This window comes from Salmo trutta, chromosome 13 (genome assembly GCF_901001165.1).
Source record: "Salmo trutta chromosome 13, fSalTru1.1, whole genome shotgun sequence".
NCBI classification, from domain to species: Eukaryota; Metazoa; Chordata; class Actinopteri; order Salmoniformes; family Salmonidae; genus Salmo; species Salmo trutta.
The window spans coordinates 65077269-65104646 of NC_042969.1; the positions used below are offsets into that span (position 1 = coordinate 65077269).

Sequence of the window (27378 nt, forward strand, 5' to 3'; positions counted from 1 at the left end):
CATGGTAAGGTCTATACTTGTTGTATTCGGCGCACGTGACAAAGTTTGATTTGACTTTTTTGTTACCTCATTGGCTGGCTAACAACCAGGTAAATTTACCAGTATATCAAAACATTTGAGGGCACAGAAAGAAAGGAAAAGGGATAGCTTCTTCAGGAGATCAAAAGAGAGAAATAGTAATGGCATCTTTTTGTAGGCACTAACTGTACCATGGTTTGTTGGACAAAGCTTATGGGAAAGATTACTGCGTTTTTTTGTAGGGTTTTTGGATAGACGCAGAAAATAAGGTCTGTTGTAAACACAGGCTTGGGAGATCTTATAGGTTTTGTTCTATGAGATAATCTTCATCAGCTAACTTCACTTTTTGTGAATTTTGAATTTATGTAATAAAAAAAACACAAAGCACATAAAGGCTTCATAATTCATAAAGGTCATATTGCCTGACTGATATCTCATAGAACAAAACGTATAAGATCTCCTAAACCTGTGTTAACCTCAAGACCTTATTTTCGTCATTGATTCCAAAACCCTATTCTTTCCCTTTCCATTTTTCCAATAGGGATGGCTGAACTAACCAGAGGTAACTCATTTCCCGGTTTTAGGACTATGATCAGAGAAGAAGAGGAAGAGCGAGGCCCAACTCGGCATAAAATCTGTCTCCCTCCAGCAAGTGGCGTTTTTCTCGTTGTTTCGCCCAACAAGCAGGGAGTTTTTGTATGGAGGTCAATGAGCGTGTCGAATTTGGTCAACAAAATAATTCATGGCTTATTTGCTACTTCAGGTTTATTTGTTCGAATAGAAGTTTCGTAATGCTTAAGCAATTTAGAGAAAAAACACTTAATACCGAAGTTGTCTCGAGATGCTGAGCAATTAACCAAAATGTTGGTTAATTTGTTTGCCGATGTCGGTTCAATTATTTGAATTCCATTTAGTTCGTTTTTTTTCTGTAGAGAAAAATCAGATCCCGAACTGTGTGATGCAGTAGGGAGTTGTAGTTTCCAACAAGCCAATATTATACATGGTAATTAACTACAATAACCATAATCCATTGCGCATCTACTTTTCAGGTCAGTTTCTTTTACGCCTGCTACGGAAGAGACCGAACAATGCACGATCGTGAGGGGGTATAGAGAGCAGCTGTTGCTTCGTGAGGTATCTCTACCAGAAAATACATGATCTAAGTGATTGATAGTTGACATTCAGCAGTCATAAAAGTGTGCTTTATTTACTTTGAAGAACTACTAAAATAGTGATTTTGGCAGACAGCATAGGCAGCAGCTCTAAAGAGATGAGATGATGACTTGGAATGAAATAATAAAGTCAGCAAATAAAACAATTGTAATATATACAACAAATGAAATATTTTATTCAAGTAAAGTAATGTGAATAAATGATGGTTAATAAGTGATGAGCAGTAATGGGCAGTCACTACCATCATGGGACTTGTATAATTTGTTTAATTCTGTGTTGTTAACGTGATTCTTTTTTAAATAATCGAACCAACCTCAAAAAGCAGTAACCAGCACTACGAGATGGCTATGCATATATTTATGGCATAAGCCTAGTAGCATAGCATCTCTCTTCATTGAATACAGGTGGTTAACGTCAACAACCCTCATTGAATATTCAAAAAGGATGAAAAAAATTAAATGTATCCACCAATCCAAAAAAAAGATAGGTGGGAGCTGGACAGCCGCTTTGTGGACAACTCTCATTGTTACGGCGGAGAGACATGTATCTTTTCAGTATGTCCATGATCTTTGATCATAGCAATACATTATTGACAGTTCTCTTTTATCTCATCATCACGAACCTGACGTTTTTAAAGTGACGGTGTACAATTTTCAATTTAATGCATCTCGATGGGAAAATAGTGCTTTTACACAATGTAGAAATCTAATATTCTACAAATGACTTTAATTGCAATAACAGGTATTCTTATCAACATTTTAGCTTTTACAATAAACTAGTGTGTTTGCAGTGTTACATATTAATTTCTAGAGCACAACATTCTTAAACAGTTGCTAGAATTCATACAGGTTCGATATAGGCTGTATGTACCTAAATCAATTAAAAAAACATTATTTTCTGGTGCTCCTAAATTTCATGTATGCCCAAGTACTACCAGTGAAAAATGTTAATTTAGAGCCCTGGAACGCATTACATTTGCTAATTTATTTATGCTATTTGAGTAAAATCCAAGTACATGTAGGCTAAACAGTACAGTTAAATCCAGTCTATCCCATTGGAGAGGATTCATTACAAACCCAATGAAGCACTTAACTCTGCCAGCTGAGCTATAGATCACCAGTGAAGGTTTGCCAGTTCAAGCGAGTTCAAGGAAACCATAAAATTACTCAATTGACAGTATTTTCATCCGATTGACTATTACAAAAGTACAAAGTCGACAAGAAAGGGTTTCATATCGCTGTGTTGTGCTGGGTTGGCAGTTGGGTTGGCAGTTTGCAGGCTACGTGAAGATTCTGAGGCCTTGGTTCCCCTGATGAAGACTCCATGTCTATAGCACAGTCACATTGACGGAAGGAGACGGCAACAGGGATTGTGAGGGAGTGTAAGCTCCGTATCCCCTCCTCTCACACACTTAAACATGGATTATGGCGTCTCAGAGACTTGAGCCCAATTTGCAGATGGCTGCATCGCCCCCCTCCCCCCCTCTGTTCCCCCTCTCCTCTGTGCTCTGGCAGGTGGCTGGACCCTTTGGGGGGGGTCAGTGTTTTCTGTTGCGCCAGAACACAGTCGACTTGCATCAGAGCTGTGCCACTATGAGTCACAGTGTAGGCTAACGGTGTAGAGCAGACGCTCCTGGTTTCCAACCGATCAACCACCTCAGATCCCCCTCTGAACAGTGTGCAGATCCTATTCCATGATGTATTCTCAGGGAACTAACTCCCTGTGGCTCAGAACATACGTCTGATATCATAAAAGTCAGAGAACTATCCGTCTGTTCCTTTTCTTACAAGGATGTCAGTGAACATAACTTTGCCCTTTTTTGTTGTCAGGTTTTGACGTGCTAGCTTGTTCCCCTAAGCTCTACTCGGGGGGGAAAGAGCTGCTGCCATGCAGGCAATTCGTAGCAGCATTCAAAAGCTTGATTATGATGCAATTCTAAAACCCTTGGAAAATATACGTTACCACATTATTATCCTTCAACAACTGCCATCTTAGTGCTGCTAAACAATGATGGCATTTGAAAACAAATTGATATTTCGCTAACCTTTGAACGTGGTAGGACTGTGTGAATTAGCTTACAGATGGTTTGTGCTCACAAATTGTTAAGCTCACTCGGAGAACTGCAAAGAAAAATGTATATTGTTAAGTAAGCGGCACAAACTAGTGCCGTCACTTGCATCTAAAGAACTTCCATCTTTGTACATTTTTTTTAGAGAGCTGTCCCATGATCAATACCTGCGTCTGTAATGGCACCATTTCCCCTATAGTGGTCTACTTTTGCCCTGGACCCATAGGGCTCTACATGTGAATAGGGTGCCATTTGGGACGCAGCCAGGCTGTCCCTGGGAGGAGAAGGAACTACCTCCACTTTCTCTCTGCATGAATGGCATCACCGAGACACACAGTGGTAATGCACTATATAGGGAATAGGGTGTTATTTCGGACGCACCCAGTGGCTCTTTATGGTTCACCTGACCACCACCTGAGTTATGGGAAGCTCTCATTAAACACAACATTGCATCCTTACCAATACTGTTTATCAATCAAAAAGTATTATCTTCCTGAGACACATCCTCCTTGTGTGGAATAAGGAACTGATATGATGGCCTTGGTATAGGCCTACAGTCGTGGCCAAAAATATTGTCAACCTTGCACTTTTTTCAAGTAACTAAGTTGAAATTATGTATTTGGTCTCCGCAATTCTTTATTTCACTTAATATTACAGAACCTTTGTTTTTTTATTCAGAACTTAATATATCCATTTAAAATAGCCTAGACTTAATAATTGGTAGCACAGCCTTTGGTCAAAATAACTGCAATCAAGCGCTTCCTATAGCCATCAATGAGCTTCCTGCACCTTTTTAGTGGCAGTTTGGCCCACTCCTCTTGTGCAAACTGTTCCAGTTCTCCCAGATTTGAAGGGTGCCTTCTCCCAACTGCTGTTTTCAGATCTCTCCATAAGTTTTTAATTGGATTTAGATCTGGACTCATTGCTGGCCACTTCAAAACAGTCCAGCGTTTTGTCTTGAAACATTCCTGGGTGCTTTTTGAAGTGTGTTTTGGGTCATTGTCCTGCTTGAAGACCCATGACCTTTGAAGGAGACCCATGTTTCTGACACTGGGTCTGACATTGCACTCCAAAATGCTTTGGTATTCTCCTGATTTCACAATACCATGCACCCGTTCAAGGCACTCAGTGCCAGAGGCAGCAAAGCAACCCCAAAACGTCACTGACCTCCATGTTTAACTGTAGGGAAGGTGCTCTTTTTGTTGAAGGCTTAATTTTTTGCTGTAAAAATAGAGATGGTGTGCTTTACCAAAAAGCTCAAATTTGGTCTCATCTCTCCACAGAACATTCTCCAAGAAGGATTTTGGCATGTTCAGGTGTGTTTTGCCAAATTGCAGTTGGGCGCTCTTATGTCTCTCTCTCAGCAGTGGGGTCCTCCTGGGTCTCCTATCATATAACCCCCTTTCATTGAGTTGGTGACAGATGGTGCTTGTTGAAACTGTCATACCTTGTGTCTGAAGGTCAGCTTGAATCTGTGTGGCAGTTGATTGAGGTGCTTTCTCCACCATTCAGATAATCCTTTGCTGCAATCTTCCATCAACTTTTCTCTTGCAGCCACATCCAGGGAGGTAGGCTAGTGGGCTTTGGCCTTAAACTTCTTGATAACATTAGGTACGGTGAAAACATGAACATCAAAGTCTCTGGAGATGGAGTTCTAGCCTTGAGATTGATTGTCCATGCTTGGCTACAATCTTGTGTCTGACCTCTTCAGATAATTCTCTGGTTTTCTTTATTTTCTCCATGCTTATTGCGGTACACACAGTGACATAAAACAGGAGAAGGAGTCCTTTTTTCTGTTCAAACTGGTTCAATTTGTGATTTTTATATTGCAGGCACCTGCAACTCACTACAGGTGAGTTCAATTCCAAAGTAAAGGAGAAACACCTGCTTGAAATCATATTTTTTTTCTAACTACTTATAGAAGGTGCCAATAATATTGTCCAGGCCATTTCGAAATTGTGTATTTTTTGAAAAAAGTGCAAGGGTGCCAATATTTTTGGCCACAAGTGTATATTTTGTGTTGATCACGAAGCTCATCTCTTGGATGGGGATGCTCACTGTCTGAATGCTATGTCTGTCTGTAGGCTATTTAAACACAGTAGTTTTCCCCATGGGTTTCTTCTACCTTAGTCAATATATTTTATCCTAGTGAGGAGAGTGGTTGGAGAGTGGTTGCACCCTATTCTCTTTATACTGCACAGGGCCCATAGAGCTCTGTGCACTATAGAGGGAATAGGGTGCCATTTGGGAAAGGGTGCCATTTGGGACGCATCCAGTATGTTGAAGGGAGAGCAGGAAGAGAGAGAGAGCCATGGAAACGCTGCCAGACAACCACCCACACACTTGTCCTTGTAGTATGAGGCCTAGTTGGCTTTCCTCCACTTGCATCATTTGTGCTATTGTGGCTGAGAACAACAGTAGAAAGACTCATGAAAATGTCTTATGAGTGTCTGCAGTAGAGTAGATACAGGATACATACTGTCTGGATCCGGGCTTGAACAAACTGGATCTTGAGGAACTAGGCCTAATACCTATGAGGCTGAATCAACTCTTGTTGACGTCCATGACCTTCAGATAGTCAGACATGGTCAGTTCACATTAAGCTGTCACTGACTGGACATGGACAATTCCAACACCAATGATGTGAGTCAGATATGATTTTACAAATGACATTTGCTGTACAAGCATGTCCTCTATGCATCAGTCAATCAAACCCCGATTAAAAAAGGCAAAACAAAACAAGATGTGCAATACCAGTCAAAAGTTAGGACACAGCTACTCATTCCAGGAGTTTTTCTTTATTTTACTATTTTCTACATTATAGAATAATAGTGAAGACATCAAAACTATGAAATAACACATATGGAGTCATGTAGTAACCCAAAAACTGTTAAACATAGAGAAAGTGGAGGTAGTTCCTTCTCCTCCCAGGGACAAAGAAGAAGTCTGAGGTGAGCCTCGCTGCTTCCCAAATGGAACCTTTTTCCGAAATAGAGCCCTATGGATCCTGGTCAAAAGTAGTGCACTATGTAGGGAATAGGGGCTGCATATTTGGGCTGCTGCCCCTGCCTTTGTCCAGGCTGTAAACTGAGTCCGCATTCAGCAGGAGCAGGGATTGATACCCTCCCATCGTATCAGGTTCCATAGGTAGAAACACCTGCTTCACCCCGTGTCCTCCACCTCCTTCCTCATCCAGGGGATCCCTCTGATTGTGTCTCAAATGGCACCCTATGCCCTATATAGTGCACTTATTTTGACCAGGGTTTAAAGGTCTCTAGACAAAAATAGTGCACTATAGGGAATAGGGTGCCATTTGTGAAGCAAATTCTGGCTGTTCTTTGACTAGGGGCCATTCATTCACCCAGTCACTGCCCAATGACTCTCTCCATCTCTCCCTCCACTGTTCTACAGACCTCTTCACTCATGTGGATATGGAGTGTACTTCGGATCACTTCTCTCATCTCCGTTGTCTCTTCTCTGAATGAAAAGGTACAATATATACAAAAGTATGTGGACACCCCTTCAAATGAGTGGATTCGGCTATTTCAGCCACACCCGTTGCAGACCGGTGTATAAAATTGAGCACACAGCCATGCAATCTCCATAGACAAACACTGGCAGTAGAATGTCCTTACTGAAGAGCTCAGTGACTTTCAAGGTGGCACCGTCTTAGGACGACAAGTCAGTTTGTCAAATTTCTGCCCTGCTAGAGCTTCCCCGGTCAACTGTAAGTGCTGTTATTGTGAAGTGGAAATGTCTTGGAGCAACAACAGCTCAGCTGTGAAGTGATAGGCCACACAAGCTCACAGAACGTGACCACCAAGAGTTGAAGCGCTTAAAAATGGTCTGTCCTCAGTTGCAATACTCACTACCAAGTTTCAAACTGCATCTAGAAGCAACGCCTGCACAAGAACTGTTCGTCGGCAGCTTCATGTAATGGGTTTCCAAGGCCGAGCAGCCGCACACAAGCCTAAGATCACCATGCGCAATGCCAAGCATCGGCTGGAGTAGTGTAAAGCTTGCCGCCATTAGACTCTGGAGCAGTGGAAACGTCAACTCCCTCGAACACCTTTGGGACGAATTGGAACGCAGACTGCGAGTCAGGCCTAAACGCCCAACATCAGTGGCCGACCTCACTAATGCTCTTGTGGCTGAATTGAAGCAAGTCCCCGCAGAAATGTTCCAAAATCTAGTTGAAAGCCTTCCGAGAAGAGTGGATGCTGTTATATCAGCAAAGGGGGGACCAACTCCATATTAATGCCCATGATTTTGGAATGAGATGTTCGATGAGCAGGTGTTCACATACTTTTGGTCATGTAGTGTATTTAGTCAAATGTGATGGAGGCTCTTTATCTTTTGAAGGAGAGCTGTGATTTAGAGTCCTTTCATTAGCTCCAACTGCTACTAACATCAGCAAGAAATCTCCCAATCTGTTGTTGGTTACTACTAGGCATCGTATAAACAACAGAAAATGTCGTTTTACGATAGGCCATTTAATTCAACTGGAACGGGTTCACATTTTCTCCCTTTCAGCATTGCATAGGATAGGTTTATTGTGTATATAGTATATTGTGCAAGCCAGAATGGCCCTTAGGGTCGTGTTTCTGTGGACAGGAGGCAGCTTGATGTACAAGTACACCTCCTGGACAGGAGGCTAGTCTGTCAACAGGCTTGTAAAGGGCAGTTATAATGACAGCCTCATTACTGTTGGAAACAAGAGGGTGATAATTTGATGTGAGTTATAACACATACACACACACATTCATATACACACAAAAAACTGTTGGATTTAGGGGATTAAGGGAACTCCTGCTGAGATGAAACAAGATTCCTGTTTTCTCCCAACATTCTGGTAGCAGAAGCATGGAATTGGGATCAGCTGGGAGACTGAAAGCCAGGAAGCCTGAATAAAAGGAACTAATGGCATTTAAGATCTTGTTTGTGTAGAAGAGTTAATCCACTTCTCTACTTCATAATAAAATGATTTTGCATGAGGATGGACATAAAACCTCAGGGTAAGCTTCCAGAGAAGACAAGCAACCCAGGCCTGATACAGCTACTTGCCAGACATCCCAGTCAAGTGTCTTGATGAGATCTCTGAGTTTGAAAATACCTCCTCTGAGTCCCAAATGGCCTATCGGTCTTGGTCAAAAGTAGTGCACTATTTAAGGAATAGGGTACTATTTGGGACGCAGACAACCTCTCACAGCAATAGTAGAACTCACTTTTGGACGTTAATAGGTCACAGACGTCCTGCTCTCCAGAACTCTCATAAACTCCTCTGAGAGTTTTGTTTAGCTCTCCACAGCCATGCCCTTTACTATTGTAAACCTGGTTAGGGTCTGGGGTCTCCCTGGCAGTCAGGGAGATCAGGAGCCATCTCCTCTTTCTCTGTGTGTGGTAGCTGTAATGTACTGTCCCTAGACAGCCTGTCTGCAGTCTTCTGCAAGCCAAACAAACCTGGGGGATTTGTCTTGTTCTTCTCAGTGGCCGTCTGCCTGTCACGAGGCATATGGAGGGTGATGGTACAGTGTTGTGATTGCTGTTTAATCTGCTCTCAGGGCCTACAAGAGGATTTGAGGGCAAGAGAGAGGGTGCAATTAGGGGCTGGGGAGTGGGGGATGGGTCAGGGGGGTACAGGGAAATAATAGGGTAATGCTGGGGGGGACTTTCACCCTTGGAGGGGAAATGCCCCTAATTAGAGCTGGGGAGAAGGCTGTTGTCTGACCAGATAAGTGGGTGATTTTGAACATGTAATTAGGTGTGGGGCATACTCATCCAGCCTTCTGCTGTTTTGGTCCGCGGGCCTGCTGGATCGGATTTTGGCCTCCCTGCACTGCAGCACAACAGCTGTGGAGCCTAGGCTACTCTCACGGTATTAGAGACAGGGAAAGGATGGGAACCCATTGACATTTTAATGTGGTGATTATATTAAACACGCTATGTGGTTATTGAGCAGTTCTGTCTGCAGTGCTTTCCCAACATGAGTGATTGGTTAGTTTGTAGTTTATCAGCCTCTCACCCTGTGTAATCATTGACTTTGCTTGTGAGAGCTGTGTTCAAGTCAGGCACTGTTATCTCTGACCTGTGTATCGTAGTAGGCACATTTTTCTCCTGTGAAACTGTAGCCTAGTTGGAGTGAAACTGTGGGTATCAGTAATGCCGTTGGTTTGTGAGTCAAGTGGACAGGGTGCAAGGTCCCTGCGGGTGACCAGGCTGTACTGTATGTATGCAAAGTCATTTTCCCTTTTTTCAGTGTTACAATAACAATATTGTTGATCCTCTCACAGCCACACAGTGCTGAGTGATTGGAGGTGGGCATTGAAGTAGTCAAGGGCATTGAACAGTCGTTAGTGCAACCTTACTCTCCACTGTAAGAAGGTCTTCAAGTAGTCATCGAAATGGTTTGTCAAGAGAAGGGGAAGACTTGTATAGAAGCTATTATTAGTCCAATGCCCCCTCCTCTCTCTGCTAATGTGCTGTCACAAAGCGGCAGTGAGCTCCACAAACAAGCGGGCTGTAGAGTCGGGTAGCATTATGAACAGCGGGCCAAGCAGATGAATGCGTGGCTGCAGGACTTTCTCTGCAAAGCAGGGAGGGAATAATCCTGACAGGCGGTGACTACGTTTTTTTTCGACTGTCTGCCTCTGTGTCAGGCAGAGCAGAGGAGCAGCCTGGGTGGGTCCTTTACCTGTAAACCCTGCTTTCCTGCGCTGCTTACATCTCCCCTGTCTAGTCTGTTCCTATTTCCTTTCTCTATATGGGGGAAGAATCACTACACAGCCCCACGTACCAAATGGCCCCCTATCCCCTATACAGTGCACTACTTTTGTGGGCCCTGGTAAAACATTGTGCACTATATAGGGAGTAGGGTGTTGTTTGGGATGTAGCCCACAGCTCTGCGTCATGCAGCCCGGCCCTGTGGCTCTAAAACGCATCATCAACATCAAATAGATGAGGCTCTAATGATGGAGATTAGTAAATGATTTCACAGTACATATGAGATGTTCTGCTGACTGGGCTCTTTCACCTGGGGATCAATAGATTTCTTTTTTTTACAGCCGCATTGTTATTTATTAATTGCTCTCCAGCTCCCTGCTGACAGAGTGACCCTAATGGACTGGAATTACTGCCGTCTCGTAATGCATTAACCTCCCCCTCCCTCACCTCTCTCTCTCCCTCTCTCCCCCTCCCCCTGTCATCCCTCTGGTCTGTTGTTCTGCATGCAGCTGATTCCACAGCAGCTGGAGAGGCAGGCCAGGCAGCCCAGCCGGGGCAAAGTGCAGGATGATCACTGATCATGTGTTCCACCACCACATGGCCCTGGGTCTCTGGTCCACTCCCTGGGGGCCTCAGGCTCTGTCAATTGACATTGAGGCCAGCTAGATTCCAGGGTGTAACAAGGGCCACGGGGACCCTGGTCAATAGGGACATTTTATGCATCCCAAATGGCAACTTATACCCTACATAGTGCAAAAGTAGTGCACTATATAGGGGATGGGTGCCTCCCAAATTGCACTATTGTAGGACCCTGGGAGCAGAGACCACTGTCCTCCCTGCCCCCTTCGGGCTCTTTGTTTTCCCATTAATCTATTAATGTACTTTAGAGAATGGAGAGGTCAGGAGAAGCCTGTTCATTAAAGCTTTTTTTCTGTTGTTTACCTCGTACATGGTGGTAGTAGGACAGATGGAGCTTCAGGACCTTGTGGCTTCAACCCAAAACACTGAGGTTATTTTAGTCCCCCTCTCACACCCGTGGGCAATGAAAAGGTATGCAAAGCAAAGGAGCATTTCACCATGAGTGTTACAGTACCTCTATCAATTGTTGCAAAATTCCTGTCTGGCTGCGGCCTATGAAAATGACATTACGATCCCATGTGTGTGCACTGGGCCACGAGGAAAGGGAAGTACATCCTCATCTCATGTCACTGACTGACTGACTGACCCTCTTGCTCCCCCTGATCCATGTCCCAGCCACCCCTATGGCTCAGCAGGGGGCCTGCAGCCCACCACTACACTACAGACATGTGGATTTCCCGTTCGTCTACCATTCATTTAGCGCGCTGTTGACTGCTGACATTTTCACGTTTGTACATGGAAAATTCGGTTTGCACTCGGTTCCCCTGTACTCTCGGCAGGCAACATCTCAGGGGATCTGTCACTGATAGCCTTTTAAAGTTGCTCTTTGTGTCACTTATTGACTCGCTTTGCTGTAAATCAAATAAAATGTTATTGGTCATGTACACATATGTTATTGCGGGTGTAGCCAAATGCTTGTAAGAAATTTTGGCGCTGACAGTTGCTCTGTCAGCGCCATCTTTGTAGATCTACTGCATAGTACATCTATGGGCTCAACACGGTGAGCTCCCCCCACTGCCTGCCTACACTACTGACGTCATCTGTATTATTTACTAGAGGGAATATTTCATGGTGGCATCAGGACTGGGGACGTGCTGCGTTGTTACCAGAGGGCCACCGCCACCCATCTCATGGCAGGCCACCCATCTCTTCCTGCCCTTGGTAAAAGGCAGCTAAATCAGGGCAGGCAGTGAGTGTTTCATTTTTGGCGCTGCCTGTGTGATAAAACCAGAGATCTCAGATCTTAATTTGTGTTTTATTGCCGCTGGAGAAAATAGAGAAGGGAGGGAGGGTACAAAGTTACCGGCCTCCTGCTCTTTATAGGAAGCAGGAAGCCTCTTCACACACGCTCAGATTGTCATCCCCCTGCCTTTAAAAAGAGGGGTAAAATGAACACCTTTGACATGACAGCGAGAGAGAAAGGGAGGGGTAGGGGCGGGGGTGAGCGAGAGAAGCCCTTAATGTATTATAGATAGACAGATCAGGCTGCAACGTCTTCTCCTTTCCTCTCCAGTAATACAACTGTGAATTTCTGGAAATAAATCCTTGGAGGGAGGGAACATGAAAGGGCAACTTCATAAAAGTTAGTGGCTCAGAGAAACTAAGCTGGCTTTATTGTACAGTGCAGTGTGGTTGGGATGGGTGTGTGAGAGCAGAGAATGGGTGTGGGGGTGCTTTTTGAAGGCAACTGGAGGAGAGGCAAGGGCACTGTGTGTGGACCTCTTAGGACAGTGGTACCCTATCATAAAAATGGATTGTCAATGATTATTAACGTGTCCTTTCCTTCTTATGTCTTACAGTGAGGGGGTCTTCAAGTGCCCAGAGGACCAGCTGCCCCTGGACTATGCCAAGGTACGGTTAAAACCCTCTTACCCACTTTCTCACATGTCCCTGACAGTCCCACCCATTCAAGTTTGAATACGATCTGTGTGCCAGTTAACCAATACTTAAGCCTACAACCATAGTTAAGCCTACAAACACACACCAATCAACAGAATTCACCCTCACTTTCTGATGTGCTCCTTCTTACAAAATCATGTCTCTGGGCTACCCAGTAACTTCCCCATACAACACACTTATTATGAATGTAAATCTGTGTGTTGTACCACGTCCTGGTCATGCTGAGATGAGGCCTTATTTTAACTGTGAATCTGAAGTGGTGTGACCCAAATGGCACTTTTGACCAAAAGTAGTGAACTATATAGGGAATAGGGTGCCACTTGGGAAACCGCAAGGACACATGAGTCACAATGTCCCTTACCCCAGACCCATAGACCAACAGACAGAGGGCTCAGGCAGCTAGCTAGCCATCCTCGTATAGGCCCACTAATTGTGCTAACGAAGGACCACAGGCTACTCATTCCCCTTGGAATGTCAGGGTTGATGATGGTCCGTTTCTCAATGCACAAAACAGTTCACTCTCGCACACTAGTGTGGACATGGAAGTTTTACAGTTTAATACAGTACCCATGAAAAACAGATGAGCAGACATGATTACACAACCAGAGAGTGGCTGGGGAGTGGTAAAAACACTCTGCAGCCTAGCAGCCAAAGTCAAAGGTTGGGTTATATTTTGAAGTATTGCGTTGCTGGAGAAAAGCAGGGTATTGCGTTGATCTGACAGAAAAAAGAGGCAAAATCACTAAAACAGTAGCTCTCCTAAAACTCTTCATCCCGGTCCAGAGAAAGAATACCACATCTAAATATCTTCAATTAAACTTTTGGCTTCTTACTCCGTCTTTTATTTTAAGCATTTAATCAGATTGTACAGGGGGTATATGGTGGCAGTCTCTATTCGTAATGAAAGAATGACTCTCTCACAAACTTGATTTCCCCACTGTGCCAGAGTGTGCAGCGAAAGGATAAGGACTTAATTCTGCTCTGTGCATGAGAGGACCCCAAGCTTAACGCTTAACAAAGGAATTAAAACACCAATGACCACTAATTCATCATCTCAGTTACTGTACAGTCTCACTGGCTAGTTTTCCCATGAATTAATGAATTGCCCATACAGTAGGCCCATCGTGCTCTATACTAAAACATTAGCATGCTAAAGTGTGTTAGGAGTTCAGAGGCAGTAATCCAGTGAGGTCAGTGGGGTAGCGCTGCTTATGCCGAGCTGCGACCGCTAGCGAAGCTCTTAAGGAGACTGTAGTCACGACAGAGAAGCAGTACACGGGTCCCCACTGGGAGGACGTGCTCATTGCACACCTGTCAGACACTGGTATTTACTGATGCCTTCACAGCCTCCCAGTCACCTGTAAAATACACCCTGCTGGTGACTAGGGTTACGTCCCAAATGGCACCCTATCCCTATATAGTACACGTCTATTGACCAGAACCCTGTGAGCCCTGGCCAAAAGTAGTGCAGTATATAGGGAAAAGGGTGCCGTTTGGGACACTCTTTTCCCTATATACTGCACTGTCCCTGTCCTTGCCCTTCCCTGAACACAACTCAATTCTAATAATGCTCTCATTTCACCCAGGCAATGCAACATGTCATTAAAATATGGCCCTGTTGTCAAAGAGAGGAAGCAGAAAGTCGGTAATGTAAAGGGATGTGTTCTGCTGTGAGACTGCAGCTGACTGTCTATTCCAAAACAGACACAGACAGACACAGACAGACACAGACAGACAGACAGACAGACACAGACAGACAGACAGACAGACAGACAGACAGACACAGACAGACAGACAGACAGACACAGACAGACAGACACAGACAGACAGACACAGACAGACACACAGACAGACACACAGACAGACACACAGACAGACAGACAGACAGACAGACAGACAGACAGACAGACAGACAGACAGACAGACAGACAGACAGACAGACAGACAGAGACAGCTTTCGTTCCATGATCCTCCAGGGCCTATGTTATTAAAAGGTCTTTATTGCAGTCCCCCACAGACTCCCAGGCAGGAACAATGAGGGAACGTTAAGGTTTACTTTAGAGGATTTGGATTCTTTGTCATCTTGGCTCAGCGCATGTGATTTCCAGTAGGAAATAGTATTGCAGTTATCTGCTTCAATCACTCACCATGCATTATTATGCTGCGTACATTGTAAGAGACAGTGCTGTTCTGTAGCACAGTACTATACTTGCTTTATTGGTCCATTTGCACAGATAGCCTATTCTTTATTTGTTGCTGTCATAGTACCCAACCTGACTCACAACACACACATCACAGACTGGGAGCAGCACACACATTCTCTGCCATAGTGCTGAGCTCTTTTCAAATGGAAAGATTCTTCTCTACTTTATATTTTGGTGATTTGAAGGCAGTTTTCATTACAGCATGGTGAATGTGATATATAATTCATCCTCACTAGTTAAACTACTGTAGCACACAGCTTTTATTTGCGATGACATAACAGTTCATGTCAGTTAATGGACCAGTAAATGTTGCCAAGTCAGGAGAGTGAAAAGTTTTACCTCAGATCTACTTTTGGCCCTAATGTATTATTCACTGGACCCTTTTTAATTCCACTGCACATTTACCTTTTACAATTCAGACTTTTACAGTTCTAATAGGGTACCAAGACCATAAACATTTACAGAGTACTTATTTATGTCTAAAAAACATTTAGCCTATGGTAAAACCATAGTATCTCAATGTTTTGATTCATAGCCTATAGAGAAAGAGACCGTCTCTCGTATGAAGGCGTGTGACTACAGTTGAGCTGTTATTTGTTTTAGGGACAGCTTTGACATTTTGAGGAAGTTCCTTTTCTCCTCGTGTGACAGAGGCAGCCTGGGCAACATATGGACGGAGATTCATGCAGTGCTGCCTCACAAGGGTTGTCACGAAGAGCGTGTGTGTGTGTTTGTGTTTGTGTGGCCTAAATCTGTAAATCCAGAGGATACTGTTCTTTAGGGAGCGGATTTAGCTTGATTGAATAGAGAAGGACCTCATCCTTCTTGATCAGTGACTATGGGGTGTTCTCTCCCGCCTTCCTCACTTTAATTCTCTCTCTGATGTTTTCTACATTTAATGAACTATAATTCCAGAAACATTGCAGTATGCGTTCTTGTGTTCACAGAAGTTCAATTGTTATTCCTAATTTTGGGACTGATTCATTCATGTCCAGGACTTGTACTTTGAACTTCCTCTTCTGCTGTTTTGCTGCTGGTCGCTCAGACCCTCTTTGTCAAGGCTTCATTGTATTATTAATACACTTAGTTAGGCATCAACATGATAATCATTCCTAACTGCTGGAAACACCCTTTGCCTTAATCAGTCACACACTATATTAGTTTGAGTGTTGCCCTGGGTGCGGCCACTATTCCCCCACACTGTCCCCATAAAATAACCACACCATCCAGGGTTTATACTGCAGTTATCCCAGTGTGACCCGATGCCTGTGCAGTCAGTATTAAGGAGATAGCTTCCTGTACAGGCGGTGTACTTGTACGTCAACCTGCCTCATGCTGCAGAAACAGGAGATAGGCTGGACAAGGCGTATCTATACCTGTGAGCTAGTGCTGATCATGTCCTCATGGTTGTGTCATGGCTACAGATCTACCCTGACCCAGAACTGGAGCAGCAGATCCTGGCTCTGCCCATCCGCTGCATCCACAGTGAGGAAGGCTGTCGCTGGACCGGACAGATGAAGCAGCTCCAGGTCAGTAGCTGCCTGCCTGGCTTTCTTACCCTTTTTTACCTCTCTCTCACTCATCCTCTCTCATCCTGTCTAAGATACCTTTTTTATGACCATAGCCCTGTGTTTCGTGCCTCCAGTGTGTTGGGTAATCTGCTAGCGGAGGCCTGGCTAAATGCAAAATGCGGGCTGAGAGAGCGTGTCGGTGACTTGCTGCTGACACATTCCTCTCTCCCCCCCTCCCTCCGTCTCCCTCAGGGTCACTTCTCCACCTGCGCCTTCAATGTGATCCCCTGCCCCAACCGCTGCTCCATCAAGCTGACGCGCCGTGACCTGCCCGACCACCTGCAGCACGACTGCCCCAAGCGCAAGGTCAAGTGCGAGTTCTGCGGGAGCGAGTTCACCGGGGAGGCCTATGAGGTAAACAACAACAAACAGAGACCTACTTTTTCTTTTTTTCTATTTTTACAGAGTAGCACTAGCAAATAAACAACCTGGTTAAGGCCACATTTTTCACTGAGTGAATAGTAGTCTTTGTAGTGTCTACTCCAGGAAGCCAAGTATGTAAATTATGCTAGCTTTTGATGGTGGCAGTATATTTAGAAATAACAAGTTTGTTGGCATGAGGGGAGAGACGTAGAACTGTGCACCTTTCATACTGTGTTTTTCTCTCCGTCCAGAGAAGTGGTGCCTCAGGGTTAAAGTTAGCCTCTCTCCCTCTCACTAACACCTCTGTTACTGTTTACAGGCTGCCCCTCCTCTGTTTATACAGGCCCAATGTGGCCTTTCCACCATAACAGAATCATTAATATGGCTCCAGCTTTTTATAGGAAAGTCATTTGTTCATTTTCAGTGGCAGTGGGATCATAAAATTGTTCCTTGAATGTTTTGGTACACCTACTGGAGAGCTCTTCTTTGACTACACCCATTCAGCATCGTTCACACCCTCTTAAGCCTTACACGGAACCCAAACCATCTGCACACGTGCGCCATCGTGTATAAATTAATTTTGTCCCCCTATACCAAACGCGATCACGACACTCAGGTTAAAATATCAAAACAAACTCTGAACCAATTACATTAATTTGGGGACAGGTCGAAAAGCATTAAACATTTATGGCAATTTAGCTAGTTAGCTTGCACTTGCTAGCTAATTTGTCCTATTTAGCTTGCTTGCTGTTGCTAGCTAATTTGTCCTGGGATATAAACATTGAGTTGTTATTTTACCTGAAATGCACAAGGTCCTCTACTCCGACAATTAATCCACACATAAAACGGCCAACCGAATCGTTTCTAGTCATCTCTCCTCCTTCCAAGATTTTTCATCTTTGAACTTATATGGTGATTGGCATCTAAACTTTCATAGTATTACCACGACGACCGTCAACACAGTTCGTCTTTCAATCACCCACGTGGGTATAACCAATGAGGAGATGGCACGTGAGTACCTGCTTCTATAAACCAATGAGGAGATGGGAGAGGTAGGACTTGCAGCGCGATCTGCGTCAGAAATAGAAATGACTTCTATTTTAGACCTTGGCAACGCAGACGCTCGTTGACACGCAATAATTGAATAACATAGATTTCAAAATGTATTTTGCAACGCTCGCGCACGCGACGTTAGCGGTGTAGTCAGAGTATTAGCCCCACCCGTTAAGGATTCACATAGTCCCAACCAATACTACTAGTGATGCAAGCTGATTGTCATAGCTAGCCACCATGCATGAATCTGCAGGTAGCTAAAGTTAACCAACTAAGTTCAATGTTAGCTAACTAGCAATGCAAATGGCTTTCTGAGATACAAATAGTATTACTACACAGATCATACACGTAACATTAAATAGTGAGCCAGCCAGCTAACTAGCTAACAGTATGCTATAACTTGCAACGAAAATTACTTTCTGACAAAATTAGAAAACAAAAAATAGCTAAAAATGTTGCTAGATTCTTACCAGTATACAGCCGTCTGTGTTCTCTTTTCGACTCCCTTTGCATTTGCAATCATACTGTACTCTGCTTCCACTGGGCATTCCACTGATTTCAAAACTTAGTCAACTTCTTCCGTGACAACAACACTGATCGCTATTTCTTCCCCATTACATTCATCAGAAGACTCTATAATGTCTGGTTCAATTAAAAGGTTTTTACCTAAATCAAGGATTTCCTCATCGTCTGATTCATTTTCAGAGTCCGAGAGAGTCAGCATGGCACGATCGTTCTCCAGAAAGTAGTCCATCCCAACTTTTTCCCACTGATCGTTATCGATAGCGCCTATTAAATTCAGGGCAGCAATGTTGAGAGCAGTAGCAGAACTTTTGCAGTTCTCCATGATATCTTTCATTAAAGCAGTGGTAGCAAGGATTATCTACACATACTGAGCAGCTGAGAAGCATGCTACATGGCAGACCAATCCGAACTTATCTCTTGGCATGTCCAGCCCATCCATTATCTCAGCCAATCATGGCTAGCGGTTCCTGTCTTTTTCCATGGCTAAACCAACTACAGTGAGGGGAAAAAAAGTATTTGATCCCCTGCTGATTTTGTACGTTTGCCCACTGACAAAGAAATGATCAGTCTATAATTTTAATGGTAGGTTTATTTGAACAGTGCGAGACAGAATAACAACAACAAAAAATCCAGAAAAACACATGCCAAAAATGTTATAAAATGATTTGCATTTTAATGAGGGAAACAAGTATTTGACCCCTCTGCAAAACATGACTTAGTACTTGGTGGAAAAATCCTTGTTGGCAATCACAGAGGTCAGACGTTTCTTGTAGTTGGCCACCAGGTTTGCACACATCTCAGGAGGGATTTTGTCCCACTCCTCTTTGCAGATCTTCTCCAAGTCATTGAGGTTTCGAGGCTGACGTTTGGCAACTCGAACCTTCAGCTCCCTCCACAGATTTTCTATGACTGGCTAGGCCACTCCAGGACCTTAATGTGCTTCTTCTTGAGCCACTCCTTTGTTGCCTTGGCCGTGTGTTTTGGGTCATTATCATGCTGAAATACCTATCCACGACCCATTTTCAATGCCCTGGCTGAGTAAAGGAGGTTCTCACCCAAGATTTGACGGTACATGGCCCCATCCATCGTCCCTTTGATGCGGTGAAGTTGTCCTGTCCCTTTAGCAGAAAAACACCCCCAAAGCATAATGTTTCCACCTCCATGTTTGAAGGTGGGGATGGTGTTCTTGGGGTCATAGGCAGCATTCCTCCTCCAAACACAGCGAGGTGAGTTGATGCCAAAGAGCTCCATTTTGGTCTCATCTGACCACAGCACTTTCACCGAGTTGTCCTCTGAATCATTCAGATGTTCATTGGCAAACTTCAGACGGGCATGTATATGTGCTTTCTTGAGCAGGGGGACCTTGCGGGCGCTGCAGGATTTCAGTCCTTCACGGCGTAGTGTGTTACTAATTGTTTTCTTGGTGACTATGGTCCCAGCTGCCTTGAGATCATTGACAAGATCCTCCCGTGTAGTTCTGGGCTGATTCCTCACCGTTCTCATGATCATCGCAACTCCACGAGGTGAGATCTTGCATGGAGCCCCAGGCCGAGGGAGATTGACAGTTCTTCTGTGTTTCTTCCATTTGCGAATAATCGCACCAACTGTTGTCACCTTCTCACCAAGCTGCTTGGCGATGGTCTTGTAGCCCATTCCAGCCTTGTGTAGGTCTACAATCTTGTCCCTGACATCCTTGAAGAGCTCTTTGGTCTTGGCCATGGTGGAGAGTTTGGAATCTGATTGATTGATTGCTTCTGTGGACAGGTCTCTTTTATACAGGTAACAAGCTGAGATTAGGAGCACTCCCTTTAAGAGTGTGCTCCTAATCTCAGCTCGTTACCTGTATAAAAGACACCTGGGAGCCAGAAATCTTTGATTGAGAAGGGGTCAAATACTTATTTCCCTCATTAAAATGCAAATCAATGTATAAAATTTTTGACATGCGTTTTTCTAGATTTTTTTGTTGTTATTCTGTCTCTCACTGTTCAAATAAACCTACCATTAAAATTATAGACTGATCATTTCTTTGTCAGTGGGCAAACGTACAAAATCAGCAGGGGATCAAATACATTTTTCCCTCACTGTAGGCTCGTAATTTAACAATTGTATTTGTATTTACAGATGGCATACACGTTTGTTATTAAGGCACATGAAAGTTCACATGTTCCAGAAAGCATTTATATAAAAATAAATTCATTTTGATAAAAACAAAAGTTTACTTTCAAATGCTTCTCCTGTGAAGTAGTGACGTGCGACATACTTCTTGAAACGGGTCACAATAATGATGAGCTGCGCTGGAAGCTTGCTAGTTTTACTAGTAGTTTTGCTGGTAGTTTAGTTGGTTGTGATGATGTCACTGCTTGTGTTGTGACCTGTGTGTGTGTGTCCTGTCTTCTCTCCCAGAACCATCAGGGTATCTGTCCCCAGGAGAGTGTGTACTGTGAGAATAAGTGTGGCGCGCGGATGATGCGCCGCCTCCTGTCCCAGCACAGTCTGGCTGAGTGTCCCAAACGCACGCAGCCCTGCAAGTACTGTGGCAAGGAGTTTGTCTTCGACACCATCCAGGTTAGTCAACAACATCAACACACCTCCTCTGACCGAACAAGCTCTAGGACTTCTTTCTTCCCTACATTCTCCTGCATGTCCTGTTTTACAATCACAATTGTCATCACTTGATTAATGGGTACATTTTATTTTCCATCAATGTAGTATTTGTATTACTGCTTGGAAGGCCAGACCTAAATTAGTGCCCAAACTCAGACCTGTGAGTATAAAGTGTTTTCAAGGTTTATTCCGGAGGTTTGCTATGAGTCCTTCCCTTATTTCACTGTTTGTGATGAAGGAACAGTGCAGTCTGTCCTGGATGAAGGAGGGTTCTCAGTCTCTGTAGAGCGGGATGGCCCTCGGCCCACGGCTGCATGGACACTGGCTTTCATGGTGCCCACTACTCTGTGCCAGCCCGCTGTGCCTGCTGCTGTTTGTTCTGGCATTGCCCACCCCCGGCAGCACCTGTCACCTCTCTGCACACATCCTGTCCTCAGGCCCAGCGGCCGGCCAGCCACTCGCACTCTCCTCTCCTCTCATACCCACAGTTTATTCGTCATGTCTCCCTCTCAAAGCACATGCTTTATGAGTTCAGCTCCATAATCAACTCGTTTATCTCATTCATACATTTTAATAGACAGCCATTAGTTCAATATGATACACTCCGTTTCTTAATCACTCATACAGTGATTCTGCTGTGCAAAGGGCTTCATGTTGTCTTGTCGATGCTCTTTCTCTTAATTGGTGGCAAAGATGTTTGCATGATACACAGAGCGCATTTTGTTTGATAAAATAATTCTGATCCCAATATATTTTTTATCTATCTGGCTGTCTTAATCTGGTACATTTCCAGAAATGTTGATTGATGTGCATTGTCTATGTCAAATGAATGTAATAAATGTAATAACTTTTTTTTTTACCCTCCAGAACCATCAGTACCACTGCCCTCGGTTTCCAGTCGCATGTCCAAACCAGTGTGGCACCCCCAACATAGCCCGGGAGGACTTGGCCAATCACGTGAAGGAGAACTGTGGCAGTGCCCTCATCCTCTGCCCCTTCAAAGATGCCGGCTGCAAACACAGGGTAAGGCTGACCTGCTGCTCTCTAGCTGCTTTTCATTACTTCAGACCCTCAAAGAGAAAAACTTTGATTCTAGCTTTTTGCAAGAGGCATAGTTTTATTTTTCATTACTGCCCACTGCTTTATTGACGTCACGTTTAATAATTTTTCCACTCTCGGGTAGTTTTTTGTGCATATTTCCCAAATTATATTTGGATTATTATGCTTCATGCTCGGGTTGAGTTGAAACCCTGTAACTTATGTCCAAAGCGATGATTGTCTTCAACATACAGCGCCGTCTGCCCATCCTGCCTCTAGGCTCTATTTTAATGAGAGTCACACATCTCCTCTGCTGTGACAGCGCATTTTAGTCTATTTTTGAAACTGACGTCAATCTGAGAAAATGTGGAGAGCTCCCAGAGTCAGAGCAGACAGGCTTCATGCTTTGTGTTTGAAATGGGCATTTGGAAAGCTCAGTCCATAGCAATGCAGATGGTCTGACAAAATGCATTAATGGCTCTCTCCCTGACCGCGAAGGCATCAGGATAGAGAGTACAACCAAGCGTGCAGATGTTCAGTACACCAAACACAAATGTGTATGGCAGGGCTCCCAAAAGAGCAGCTGATTAGCAGACGGCTACTTACTGTAGGAGGCTTGAATGTGAAACTCAAACAGACAAAACAATCTAGCGTGCTGTACCACATTATTAAATCCAACACATTTCTATACAGAGTTTGTACTATACAGAGTTTCACCCTCCTTGCTACACACAGTGAGTTACCTCTCCCTAACCAGTCTCTCCTCTCTTCTTGCAGTGCCCAAAACTGGCGATCGGGCGTCACCTGGAGGACACGACCAAGTCCCACCTGACCATGATGTGCAGCCTGGTGGGGCGCCAGCGGCAGGAGATCCTTGAGCTGCGGAGGGAGATGGAGGAGCTGTCAGTCAGCAACGATGGAGTGCTCATCTGGAAGCTCAGCGACTACTCCCGGAAACTCCAGGAGGCCAAGCTCCGGAACAACCATGAGTTCTTCAGCCCGCCCTTCTACACCCATCGCTACGGCTACAAGCTGCAGGTGTCTGCGTTTCTCAACGGTAACGGCAGTGGGGAGGGCTCGCACCTGTCTATCTACATCCGGGTGCTGCCAGGGGAGTACGACAATCTGCTCGAGTGGCCCTTCTCCTACAAGGTGACCTTCTCCATCATGGACCAGAGCGACCCGTCGCTGTCCAAGCCCCAACACATCACAGAGACCTTCAACCCTGACCCCAACTGGAAGAACTTCCAGAAGCCGTGCAGCACCCGTAACTCGCTGGATGAGAGCACCCTGGGCTTCGGCTACCCCAAGTTCATCTCCCACGAAGAGATCAAGAAGAGGAACTATGTCCGAGACAACTCCCTCTTCCTCAAGGCTTCCATAGAGATCCCCCAGAAGATCATGGCCTGAGGGATAGTTGGTTTTGGTTTATCAGGAGGGAAGGGAGGGTGAAAGACAGGCTTGAGACTGATATGACACTTACCTTGAGAACTTCACCACACTTATTCTTTAGACACTGACTGACTGTCCATATCCATATAGCCACTCCCCTGTAGGAGCTGCTAGTCTGTTGCGTTGTGTTGGAGGACTGGACTGGAGGATCCTGCTATATTTAAATGGTAGAGAATTCTAAGTGTTAGGTCTGCAGAAACCATCACTCTCTGATTCTTATTTGTAAATGTTGGTTTTCTAACATTTTTCTTCTCAATCTGCAACAAAAAGCCTTGGAAATCGACAGTGCCTAGAGTTTATTTTAAGTTATATTTTGTTGTTTTTCTACAGCACAGATGTAAATATTAAGAAATGATAGAGAGATGTTCTGGGGGTGGAAGGCGTTCTTAAGCCTTTGCACTTAGAAATACTGTTTGGCTCTGGTTTGAACCATCCCATCTAATCACGAGCGGTCCAAAGAATAGGACAAAGCTCAGGCTAGTGGAAGAAGCTCATCACACTCTCAAGCCCAACTGCCGTTTGTTTACATGCTCTTGTAGTATCTCCCACTGATCCCTTAACAAATGCAAAGCTCTTGGTTAGCAAATTTGAGATTGCTGTTAAGCCTTTTGTCAGCAAACAATATTACAGCTGTGAATTAAGTATGTTTCTTCTTGTCACTGTTCCATCACTCTCTGTCTACAATTCGTAATTTGACACATTCTATAATGCTTAGAATGAGAGGATCATGATCTTTAGACAAAAAACAACCATCATTTGTCACAGGCAGATTTATAAGCCTCTAAAATACATCTCCTGTGGGGTCCTGAGAAGATAGATACAGTAGATGGGTTCCTATGCTTTGCTGGTAAAATATGCTAATGTGGAGTATGACGGTCTTTGAATGGGTAGAATTGAATCCACTCAGTCCTGTCAAGGGGTGATATGGTACATGTGCACTTAAGTGTGAAGGGAAAGCCATGAGGTCTTGGTACAGCTCAAGACATCAACAGAAAAACATGCATCTTTCAATGCGATACAACGTGGACCACATTTGTGTACTGTAACCTGTATTCTTGAAATCTTCTCCCTTGATACTGAGGGCTTTTTTGCAGTGGAGGAACTGTTAAACGGAACCAAATTCTTTTTATATTTGAAAAATGTGAGCAACATTTGTTAATAATGTGTCATAGACAGAAAGACATTGGAGTGAATTAGCTTAACGGAGGGCTGTGAACTGAAGTGCATTCATTGTTTTTACTCATCCCAGGTGGGCATAGGGGCTGTTTGAAAGATGCTTTATGCCTTGATCCCCTCCTGAGAATGACGTGCGGGTGCCTCGGAAAAGACTGCATCTTAATAGTGTGGCGCTGCTGGTTACCATGGCCACCAGCATGCATCTTCACTTCAGCACGTACGCTTATCCTCTCTCCATAAGGAGAGGTTGAAGAGGAGCAGCCATGTGCAATACACCAGTCAGAGGCTCAGACCAGTAACACCCGCGGTGTAGGACTTGATCAAACATTCATGACATATGTGAATAATACTGATGTAAAAAAATGCAGAAGCACATTCTGTCGTTTTTTTATTCTACATGAAAATACCTGGTTTCTTGTTATAATACCAGCCAATATTTTACAGTGATTTTTAAAGTTAAAAAAAATAAAAAATAAACATTTTGTAAGATTATGTATTTTGCAAAGTACTTAATTGTTTAATACAACTTTTTGTTGGAGAGTTAGGGTTGAGCTTGGGAATTTTATGGACAGTTTTTTTAAGTTTAATCTCTTCTGAATCTGAATAATTGGTTTGTTTGTTTCGTTTGGATCTCACATATATTGTGTCTGTATTTCGTTTTTAAAAGTATTTATTTTAAGGTGCCATCACGTAAACTTGATTAACTAGATGGCAAAAATGTTTTAATATGTTGATTGATGAGTGCTTCTCAATTTCTCTTAAAATAAAATACTATCTATTACCTCTTGCTTCACTATGCTGCTAATTTACTCTTTATGTCGTTGTATGTCTGAGTGTTTGCATCGCCTACTGAGCTCTCCGCTTTCATCCACATTTTGTCAGGCAGTTTGGCCTCATTGTTTACATTTCCCCCCTCAGAAAATGTTTTACTGATCGCATTGATGATTCTGCCAGTCTTGTACCACATACAGTAGACCACACTAGGTACAGTGCCTGGCTCAGCTGTCTCGTGGGTAGACAACTTCACTTCTCTGAAACAACAGCAAATGTTACCTTAACTCTTGCTTCCTTGATGAAAAGGTGCAATTTATGTCTGAAATTCCTGCCTTTCTCAGCACTTTAATTTTTTCTGAGTGAAATGTCTTGCCCCACCGTGTTTCACTTGTTTTATTTAGTCTCATGCTGAGCACCCACTCCATGCATCATAGTCCGAATGAACTTTTCACAGTAGAGCTGTCTGAGGAGCAGCCCCCATCAGATTACAACACACAAATCCCTCCTGGTCGCCCTGCCTCCCTCCCTCGCTCCCTTCCTCCCTCTCTGTTCCGACACCTCCAGAGATGGAGGGAACAGAGGAAAGGGGGCAGAGGGAGAGGAAGCGAGGCAGACGCTTGCCCTGCTTTGATGTGGTGCCAGGAGTTTGCTGTAGCTCTCAGCTTGAATGATGTTCAATGTGGAGTTTAGGGAAGGGGAAAATGATCTTTTACCTCCGTTACTCAAATGCCCCTCAGGAAGGATACTGTCTTTCTTCACTTGTTTAGAATAGTTTGGGGAACTCTTTTCCCCAAAAGTAAAACATTTGAAGTTACACAAAGGGTGATGTGGAATGGTACTTATGCTCCACTGTCAATTCTCCAGGATATTTTGTTATAGTCGTACTTACATTTCTCTTTAAATGGCTACTTATTTATCATTATGGGAAAATTGTTCCCTTGACAAAATATGTTTCCCTGCTGTGGGTAATGTATTCAGTGGGATGATTCATCTGTGGAAGGGAGGGGTTCTCTGGGTAGGACAATCCCCTCTCTGTCTGTCCACAGACTAATGGCTTTCCACAGAGAGTGGCTTCATTCTGAGCTGCCTTATATAAAGTTAAGCATAATAACCAAAAGCAATACTGACAGCCTCAAACTTTCCTGGTGCTGGGGGTTCAAACAACAGCCTAGCTCATGTTGCTTTGGGGCTGTACAGCAGCATTAAAATAGAAATGGCTAATTACATGTTGGCTTCATGTTTCCCATGCCGAGAGTAGCGGAGCAGAGTAGTCACGTGTCATGCAGCCAATGCTCAACGTACTATACAGTACTGCCCTTCTCTCTCGCTCATGTGACGGTTCACCCAGTAAATGAGCCCTCTGGTAGCCTACACCTAAGCTCTCACACTACAGTGTTGTTCCCTATAGGTTAGCTCACCCAGACTTTGGTCAACGTGAAAACATGAGTGGAGTGTCCGAGCAGGTTGTGTGAAAGAGGCTGAGTAAGAGGGAGGACCCAGCCCAGCCCATAAGGCGTTCCTCTGCCATAAAACACATCAAAGAGTTGTGGTGTGGGTTTGTGATGCGTGCCATGCTGTCGTCTCATGTTGAAGTTAAACAATGACTGGTGTGGAGCGGGAGGGAGGTTAGGTGGAGTGGTGTGTGTGGCTCGGCCTGGCTGTGTCCTCAACATCTGAGCTGAGAGGCTGAGGAAACAGCTCAGCGCAACAGTGGTCTCCTCAGAACTCTGGCTGACAGATGCCTTGCACTTTGGCTACAGATAATATAGTTGAAGAGTCCGCTGATCGAACGGAGCTTTACTAGCAGTTCTGTACAGTGCTTTACTATACCCACAATGCCAAGTGCTGGTGCTGGTAATTAAAAATAATCTGATTGTGGATATCATGCCACTTAACTAAGTTGATTCTCTCTCCCACTGTCCCACATGTAAAAGTTGTGCTGTTCAGTGTTGTGGCTGGCGCTTTCTGAAATTCCGACCCAATTTTTGATGTTTTCAAGAGGAAACGCCGGCATAACAGAGGCAAAAGAGGAGTGGGGGGGGGGGGGGGGGGACTCTTGTAATTGCAATATTCTCTGCTTTTCTGAAACATGGCTGTCGGA

The 27378-nt window shown here is 44.2% G+C and overlaps 1 protein-coding gene across 1 annotated transcript in view; it reads left to right on the forward strand.

The window, feature by feature from the left end:
• traf4a (tnf receptor-associated factor 4a) overlaps positions 1-25284 on the forward strand; it is a 50147-nt gene extending 24863 nt beyond the window's left edge. Inside the window, exons 2-7 of the mRNA XM_029773135.1 lie at positions 12418-12469; positions 16146-16250; positions 16485-16646; positions 20637-20798; positions 21705-21860; positions 22653-25284. Coding sequence (XP_029628995.1) covers positions 12418-12469; positions 16146-16250; positions 16485-16646; positions 20637-20798; positions 21705-21860; positions 22653-23285 — 1270 coding nt within the window. The 3' untranslated portion in view covers positions 23286-25284. The remainder of the gene's footprint in view (positions 1-12417; positions 12470-16145; positions 16251-16484; positions 16647-20636; positions 20799-21704; positions 21861-22652) is intronic.
• The last annotated feature ends 2094 nt before the right edge of the window (positions 25285-27378 follow it).